General features: G+C 43.4%; 3 protein-coding genes across 3 annotated transcripts in view; 1 reads left to right on the forward strand and 2 right to left on the reverse strand.

Annotated features, from left to right (window-relative positions):
* LOC103382208 (bryoporin-like) overlaps positions 1–324 on the reverse strand; it is a 4,763-nt gene extending 4,439 nt beyond the window's left edge. The window contains exon 1 of the mRNA XM_008314913.3: positions 160–324. The gene's annotated coding sequence lies outside the window, so the exon portion shown is untranslated. The remainder of the gene's footprint in view (positions 1–159) is intronic.
* A 1,604-nt stretch (positions 325–1,928) lies between these two features.
* On the reverse strand, positions 1,929–5,911 carry plaub (plasminogen activator, urokinase b). The gene is made up of 11 exons (XM_008315186.3): positions 4,832–5,911; positions 4,663–4,753; positions 4,467–4,571; positions 4,234–4,387; positions 3,927–4,024; positions 3,791–3,826; positions 3,147–3,348; positions 2,909–3,060; positions 2,638–2,778; positions 2,246–2,394; positions 1,929–2,127 (listed from the first exon to the last, which is right to left on the reverse strand). Exons 1-11 carry the CDS (start codon positions 5,072–5,074, stop codon positions 1,939–1,941), a joined length of 1,560 nt encoding a protein of 519 aa, XP_008313408.2. The 5' UTR covers positions 5,075–5,911; the 3' UTR covers positions 1,929–1,938.
* Positions 5,912–5,978: 67 nt separating this feature from the next.
* The window catches only part of LOC103382391 (protein HID1-like), an 11,594-nt gene continuing 8,815 nt past the window's right edge, over positions 5,979–8,757 (forward strand). Inside the window, exons 1-4 of the mRNA XM_025058137.1 lie at positions 5,979–6,174; positions 7,073–7,222; positions 7,366–7,536; positions 8,245–8,370. Coding sequence (XP_024913905.1) covers positions 6,109–6,174; positions 7,073–7,222; positions 7,366–7,536; positions 8,245–8,370 — 513 coding nt within the window. The 5' untranslated portion in view covers positions 5,979–6,108. The remainder of the gene's footprint in view (positions 6,175–7,072; positions 7,223–7,365; positions 7,537–8,244; positions 8,371–8,757) is intronic.

Genomic DNA, 8,757 nt, shown 5'->3' on the forward strand with positions numbered 1-8,757 from the left:
TTCTCATGTTCTAAAACCATCACCTCTACAGAAGAACCTTCTCATGTTCTAAAACCATCACCTCTACAGAAGAACGTTCTCATGCTCTAAAACCATCACCTCTACAGTAGAACGTCTCTCTCTGTCCACTGAATGTTGAAGGAACATGAAAGTACTCACATCACCGTCGGCGTCTCTCAGACAGGAACACAGAACGTCCTCTGACTGCAGACTGACTTCACTCGCCCCAGTGTCACATCTGGCCACACCCACCAGGGGGCGTGGCCTCAAATACCAACCCGACCTGAAGAGCTGAGGCCTGATGGACCTGAACTAAATACCTGAACATCTGGTGAGATTTAAAAAACCAACAGACACACCCACCTCACACACACACACACACACACACACACACACTCTGTGGCCTCTGACTGAACATGAGTCATTTTAAATGGAGCAGAAATTCTTAAATCCACAACAACTAAGACAGTCATTCATCATTAGCAGACACACACACACACACACACACACGAATGATGAAAAATCTGAAATCATAGTTTTGTGTCAAACTGTGAAACTGCAACAAACTACAGAGTGAAAAACAGAAAACAATTGGAAAATGGAATAAAATAAAATGACAGGAAGTAACACAATACGAAAGTGACAAAAACAGTCAGAACAACAGTCACTGCAGGTGATCTGATTCTGATTAGAATTTATTTACACCACAACAGTCACTGCAGGTGATCTGATTCATAGAATTTATTTACACTGAATAAAATAAAATGACAGGAAGTAACAAGAAGACACAAATATCTGACAAAGACACAGAAAGACTGACAAAAGGAAAAAGACACAAAAATGTACCACAGATTTATCACAAATACGAAAGTGACAAAAACAGTCAGAACAACAGTCACTGCAGGTGATCTGATTCTGATTAGAATTTATTTACACCGTCAGTGGAGAGTGGACAGTCAGTCAGTGAATAATAGCAGAGGAGTGGACGCTGACGGAGTCTGAGGATGGAGACGTCAGTGTGTCCGCTGTGGACCAGCTGCTCTGACAGCGTCAGCTGACCAAGGTGAACGCTGATCACAGGGCTCTCCCATTTCAACAGCACATTTATCATTAAACCACTGCTGCTGAAAAATACAAATATATTCGGATTGTATGAGAGTAAATATAAAGACGTCATCAACGTAGAAAGCAAGTAGAGAAACTGATTCTGTTTCTCTACCTGGAGCAAGACAAAACAGAGAAGATGTGTTCAAGGACATGCAACATTATTATTATTATTAGTAAAAATAACAATAAGTATTATTAATAGTTATAATAAGAATAATAATTGTTGTTATTAATGTGATTATTATTGTTAATATGATCAGTATCAGTAGAACATTTCATCAATTTTCAGTCAGGTTAGTTCAAGAGCGCGACTAACTGCTGCCACCTAATGGACAAATATAGATATGACATGAAAAAAAGCAACAGAAAAATACCAGATCAGTACGGAGAAAAAAAATTAAACGTTTCTAGTGATCACGAGATACTTTCTTGTGCTCATCTCGTGCTTACTAGAAACGTTTTAATTTTTTTCCATGTCCCTTTACGAGCTCCATAGATCAGATCAGGACTATGGGAATATTTAGATGTGTTGATTGACAGTTTAACACCTCCACCCCAAAGTCCACAGAGAACAGCACAAAAGTTTACAGATTGATCCCAGGTGACACCAAAGTCATGTGATCTACAACCGCTGCTCTTGATCTGGAGCTGATGCGTTTAAATATTTTATATTTAAATTTTAAGCGCAGTGACACAAAACTACCACAGAGGGCAGCATTAGACAGGCTAGAGATAGAGCCACTGTGTTTTCATTACAAATTGTAGGTTTTTCTTCTTTGATCAGAACGTTTATCTAGATCGTCTGCTCCGCTGTCTCCAGGTCCAGGACCGTTACAGTGGAGGAGAACCCCGGCCCGTGAAGCTCAGGCCCGTCTTCTCTTCTATCCAGGCGTTGTAGTTGCTGACTTTGGCGTAAACTCCAGGCCTGAACTCTTTGGCACAGCCGTCACCCCAGCTGATGACCCCGAACTGGAAGAGCCTGTCCTGGATCTCACAAACCAGTGGACCTCCAGAGTCTCCCTGCAGGATGGAGGAGAAGCAGGAGCAGGAGCAGGAGGAGGAGGAGGAGCTGATCAAAGTAAGTCGGAGAACTAAAAGGCAAAAAAAGGCCTGTTCAGGTTCTGACATGCAGAATTACCTCACAGGCATCCTGGCTCCAGTCTGGACGAGCAGCACAGAACATGTTCTCCGTGATCAGGTTTCCATAATAATCCTTTTGTCCACACACGTCTTGGGCGAGGAGGTTCACCTGAGCTTCTCTCAGGTACTGGGACTTGTACCACAGACCTGCGGAGAACCAGAGGAACTCATTAAAGTCATTTGTGGTTTGTAGAACCATTTTAATTAAAGGTTTGAAGACTGACTAAAAGCATTAGCTTAACTCCTACAGCTAACGACATTAAAGATTTTAAAACCACATGACTCCTTCTTGGAGACGAGACTCTACACTCCAAGGTTCTCTGTCACAGACACAGGTCCACAGGGAAACAGACAGTGGTCAACTGTGGTCAACTGTCCTTTCTAACTCACCGTGTTTTTCTTTACCAAATCCTGTGATCTCACAGGTGACACCGGGCTGGACCATGTGACCAGGGGGCGGCAAACACACGACCTTTACACTCTGACTCTCCTCTGCACATCTGCCCTGACGAGGCTTCAGCTGCACCAGGGCTGAAACACGTTCCACAAAGTTCAACAGAACAGTGTAGCGCAAACACAGTAGCTAAAGCTATGACCAGCGTTTAGACAGGACTGTAACAGTTAGCCCAGAATGGAGAAAATGTAGCTAAAGTTAGCTAACCAATGTCGTTGTTGAAGTTTCCTTCGCTGTTGTTGAACCTTTCGTGGATGATGATCTTCTTTACCCTAAAGGTCTGCTCAGATGTCGGCTCGCTCTCATTCAGCACTTGTTTCCCCAGAGTGATGTAGAAACGACGCGCTTTGTTTTGGGAACTAAAAACAGAACGAATGTTCAGAAGTAAATAGTTTCTTCTTCTTATTTAGCTTCTTCGGTGGTCCATCAGCGCTGATACCCTTACCCTTCAGGAAAACAGTGGGCTGCGGTGAGCACCCAGCAGCTGGAGATCAGACTCCCGCCGCACCGGAAAACCATCTCTCTGGATTTGCTTCTCCAGAAGATGGCAGCAAACCAAGGGTGAGATTCTATGGTGGCCTTGGTTCCTCCCACGATCTTCATCTGTTTGGGTCTGATTCTCAGGCCACATGTCGTGAACTCTGCAGCTGTTGGGATTAGAACAAATCAAAACAGCGGAATCAGAAACCCTGAGAACAAAAGAGGGATGATGTTCCAAGAACCAGGAACAGATGCTGGTGCGTTGACAGCTGGTTCTCCCTCAGGTTTTCCATAGTTTTCCATCCTGGATCTGTAATGTGAAGCAGTTCAGAAGGTTCCCTGATGACATCAACCTTCTACTGTTGTTCTGGGATTTTCTTGGTCAGACCATGGATCTGCTCAGACCATAGATCTGTGCGGACCATAGATCTGTGCGGACCATGGATCTGTTCAGACCATGGATCTGTTCGGACCATGGATCTACTCAGACAATGGATTGGATTAAATCTGACAATATCAACTTCGTGTCCAGTGTCCTTCATGATGTCTTCAAATGAAGACAATGAGGAGCATCTGCTCTGATGGAACTGTCTGAGGTTGAGAACCCACCTGCTGCTGGTTCTGTTGGTGCCGGTGGAGATGGAGCTGAAGGAACACAACAGTACCAGAACTTGAAACATTCTGGATCAAAGAGAAGTTGTTTTACAATTTTGACTTAGGTTGAAGGACAATAAAGACGATTTACGTAAGACTTGGACACAGCGTGGAATTTCACAGTATTCCCACACCACCTGCTGGTTCTTCCAGACGTAGCACCATGGACGACGGCGGTAGAACAAGTTTCTGAAAGAGACCAAAACAAGTGATTCAATGTCAGTGGTTGGTCAACTGGTGCTTCAGAGTTTTAGATCTGTGCGGAGACTCCCACTGTCGCTCTCTCTCTCTCTCCCTCCCTCCCTCTCTCTCTCTCTCTCTCACCTGCAGTAATGGTATGTCTCTCTCTCTCTCTCTCTCTCTCTCTCTCTCTCCCTCCCTCTCTCCCTCTCTCTCACCTGCAGTAGTTGTGTCTCCCTCCATTGACGTCCGATGTCATGAATCTCTCCCTGGTGTCCACGTCCCATTCCAGACACGTGTGTCCACTCCCTGATGTGGACGTTGTCCCGGCGTAGTACAGTCCAACACCTTCGTAGCACTGTCCAGCTTTAGCTGAAGTCAAACAACAGGTGTCCAGGTCAAATTCAAGGAAAGACGAGGAAGCCTGGAGATCAGGAGGTCAAACCCTGACCTTGTTCACAGTGGGTCCCCTCAAAACCGTCAGGACACAGGCAGAGCATGTGTTCACCAGTGGTCAGTGAGGGGATAGATGAGCCCCCATTCAGACACCCCCCACCTGACCAATGACATCACACACGTCAATAGTTCCAACAGTGAATGTCAGTGCAGCCCCCCCCGCCCTAAATCAAACCTGAATCAAACCTCACCTGATCTTTCCATGGAGGAGGACCAGGAAGACGAGGAAGACCAGGAAGATGAAGATGAGGATAAAATGTCTCTGTTCGTCCTCAACCAGCTCTGGAAATAAAAGACAAACTCTGTCAGTTTTCATCGGGACAAAAGAACAAAAATAAAGATTTTAAAAATGTCCTCAACTGGCTCAGCTGTGGTCAGAGCAGCCAGAGTCAAAACCAGGGCAGCTAGGTTCTTCTTCATGGTCCGCAGCGTTCCGTTCCTACCAGCACGCCTGCACAGGAGCTGGTGATGGGAGTCTCCTCGGGACTGAGCTTTTCTGTGGGAGGAGGAGGAGCAGAGATGTGAGGAAACAGTTGTTTGTGAGTGAGTCAGAGTTGTGGTGAGTCGACTGGAATCTCTTCTTATCAACACTTCATGTTTCATCACAGATTTAAAATCAGTCTTTAAATCAGTGATAAAAATCAGTCACTAGTGAAAACATTTAGTTTTTCTGTCATATTATTGTCATATCATATTATTTGAAGACAGAAAAATTCTAAATAGTAACAGTTCTAAACATTTTTATGTTTATTTTATTCTCATTAATTTTCTTAATTGATTTTTTGTTCGTCTGAAATTAGGGAACAAGTCCACTGAGTGTCGCTGTTCACTCGTCTTCACCAGTTCACGTTTTCAAAATGTTAATTTTGAGAATGTTCTATTTTAAAATTGAACTTTGTTTTTAGACGTTAATTAATGTTGAATTAATTAATGAACATTAATGAATTAATGTTACAGTACAATTCGAACAACTATTTGGACTTTATTTGTGTGAGTAATAAAATAAAAATGAACTCTTATGATGATGAAGATGAATATCTGAGTGTTTCCTCTGTGAATTGCGTCACTGCGATTTCAACACGCTACGCTGATAAAGGTAAACATCTCTACTCTAGAAACCCGGAAGTAACGTCACTTTAATCCTGTTCGGCTCGTGGTGTATTTAAGTGCTGTTTGAAAGCACCGTTAAAAGGAGCAACAAAACTTTAGAAACTGGAATTATTTTAAGTTTTTTCATTTTAGATAACAGTAAAGTTTAACAAAAATAATATGTTATTAAAGATGTGTGGCTTTTTAAATATACACAAACTTGTTATTGACATAAAATAAAATGTTGAATAAATATTGAAGTGAATTCAAAATACTAAACGTAAAAATATACATAATAATAAAAATATTTATAGTAAGTTAGTGTCACGAATTAAACATATGTACGAATGAAGTTGATTTTTGTGTTGAAAATGTGTCGCGTTTTTTGAAAAAAAGAAAGAAAGAAACATATAATATCCTAAATTCTATAAAAGCGGCAAAAGTCATAAACAAATTTGGTTTCTCCGAGTGTCTGTGAAGGGGACATCATCAGCAGAGTCTGTGGATCAGGATCTGAGTCAGAACTGAGTCCGGACCCAAAGAGAGGAATGGGAAACACCGAGTCTAAACTGCGCTTCAGGAAAGCTGTGATCCAGCTGACCACCAGAACACAGGTCAAAGTTCATCTTCACATTTTAACTTTAATTAACGTTAAAGGACGTGCAACCTGCGGCTGCAGCAGGTGGGGGCTGCGTGGACGTGCGCGCGTTCGTGTGTAGATAAAGTTGGTGACAGCTGTCGAAAAAACCCAAAGATAACTTAGAGAGAATTCTTCTATCATCAATTTTTTCCAACAAATTTTATCCGTTTGATTTTACGTTGACTTCAGTTTTTCATCGTGAACGTGTTAGAATAAAACATTTGACCATTCATTTGACTAATTCTTGCCAATGAAATGTAAAAAACGTAAGAATATTATTTTAAATCAGGTTAAATTTATGCTCCGTGACTGGACTGAAATTATCCGTGTAATTGTTACCATGGTTCCTTAAATGCACCAGCTACTAGTGAATATTTTCATTTGTTGTAAACCTGCATGTGAAATAAACAGGCTTCAGTAGCACAGGCCGTGTCGTCTGTAATGTCGGTTGTTCTTTCTCGGTTGTTCTTTCAACAGGGTGTGACGTGTCCGACAGTCGATGATTAGAGGTGAGAGAGGAGGAAAACAAACACAAACAAACCGAGTTAGTTAGTCTGGAAATATCTAAGCATTAACAAAAGAAATATACCAAAACAAATCCAATAAATGTTTGTCCAAATGTAGCTAAAATGATCAAATTAAGACAATCACTATCTTTGAGCTAAATGGCTAATTAAAAAAATAAGTTTTATTATTTACCTTTGCTGAAAATTCAGTAAAAGTTCATAAATAATTCACTAAATGTTAGCGAAAATGTGGCTATAAAACAAAACAAAGTTAGTCCAGACATATCTAATAGTTAGCTCTGTGTTTGTTTTGAAGTTAGCCTGGTAATCGTTAGCTGTGTGTGTTTGTGTTCCTTCTGCCTGCAGCCTGTGGAGGCCTCAGACGACGCCTTCTGGGACCAGTTCTGGGGGGACACGTCCACCACGGTCCAGGACATCTTCGCTCTGGTGCCTGCCGCAGAGATACGAGCTGTTAGGGAGGAGTCGCCGTCCAACCTGGCAACGCTCTGTTACAAGGTGAGGTGGGAGGTCCAGGTTTGGTCCTGGAGATGGGACCAGGTCCTGGAATGTGTGACTCTGTGTTTGTTCTTCTCCCTCTCGGGACAGCCGGGCTCCCATAAAGGTTCCCTCAACGTGGCTGTGTGTGGGTTCTGTTCCAGGCGGTGGAGAAGTTGGTCCAGGCTGCAGACTCCGGCTGTCCCTCACAGAAGGAGCGTCACATGGTCCTGAACTGCACCCGTCTGCTCACTCGAATTCTGCCCTACATCTTTGAAGACGCCGACTGGAGAGGGTTCTTCTGGTCCACGGTGCCTGGTGCTGGAAGAGCTGGGGTAAGGAACCGATGCAGACCAAGGTCCGGGGAGGAAATCAGTGATTTTATTCACAAAGACACCACAGGAGGCAGCAGTGGACCAGCAGTGAACTAAAATCCCAGATGTATGGACTGTACAGTACTACACCCCCAGTGTTCTTTAGGTGGCGCTCTAACAGTGAGTTAAACGGTGAACGTTTATTGGACAGAGATTATTTTGAGTTGAGGTTTTTGTTCAGAGCAGAAACTGATGTTGATGATGACGTTGTCTCTGTGGACCATGGTTCTCTGGTTACCTGGTGCAGAAGACCACGGTCCAAACACTGGCCATATTGTGTGTGTGTGTGTGTGTGTGTGCGTGTGTGTGTGTAAAGGGCCAGATTAGATTTCGTTGAATGAAAGCGTGAGACTGAAGCAGCACTAACAAACTGAGCGTCTGTTCTCTGATCCCAGATCAGCAGAAACCACAGACTTCACATCAGCTTCTTCATGATGAACAACACTTTGATTCATTCACTAATGTTTGGACTTTAAGGTGTCGTAGACTGTGATCTGTAGACCACCCTGTGTTGATCCTCCACTGACTTCACACTCTTAGACTGCCGCCGAAGTCCAAGTGGTATCTCATTCCCCGGTTGACTGTTTCTCAATGGGTGAACATCAATGTAATTATCAAATGACACACGTGTGTCACGTGACCTCTGACCCCTCCCTCTGTGTCCTCCAGCGTCTAGATGACGATGGTGAAGATGAGGCTGAACCTCGACCTCTGGCTGAGTCTCTGCTGTTGGCCGTCTCTGACCTCCTCTTCTGTCCAGACTTTACAGTGCAGCAGGAAAAGAAAAGCAAATCTGTGAGTGTGATGTTTCACTTCACCACTAGAGCCGGTGTAGCTAACTGACTATTAGCCAACAGTCGTAACAGTTCTCCTGGGGATGGCTAATAGTCTCCAAAAACAACACCCTGGTTCAGACACCGCAGCTAATGTTAGCTTCATTCAGCTAACTGTACTCACCGTCCACTCCTCTACTCTGTTCATAAAAGTTCATTGTGTCTTGAGTGTGCCCTCTTGTGGGACAATCGTAAAACAGGCAGGGAAAAAATGGTCCTTACTGTAATCTGGACACATTTTTACCAGTGTTTGACAGGCCGTATCATAAAGCCTAGCTGACACTGTGTGGCCCCGGAGCCTTAGTTTGAACACATCTGCCTGACAAGTGGTGAAGTGCTGTAGACTGTG

Source organism: Cynoglossus semilaevis, chromosome 8 (assembly GCF_000523025.1).
Source record: "Cynoglossus semilaevis isolate Cse_v1.0 chromosome 8, Cse_v1.0, whole genome shotgun sequence".
NCBI lineage: Eukaryota > Metazoa > Chordata > Actinopteri > Pleuronectiformes > Cynoglossidae > Cynoglossus > Cynoglossus semilaevis.

What these genes read in the sequence shown, in the direction of transcription:
- plaub (XM_008315186.3), bottom strand. Translation starts at nt 5,074, where the DNA reads ATGAAACATGAAGTGTTGATAAGAAGAGATTCCAGTCGACTCACCACA. An exon ending in GCCCACTGTTTTCCTGAAGG is followed by an intron (nt 3,061 to 3,146) that starts GTAAGGGTATCA and finishes TTCTGTTTTTAG; the next exon opens with TTCCCAAAACAAAGCGCGTC. An exon ending in AAACTTCAACAACGACATTG is followed by an intron (nt 2,779 to 2,908) that starts GTTAGCTAACTT and finishes AACGTGTTTCAG; the next exon opens with CCCTGGTGCAGCTGAAGCCT.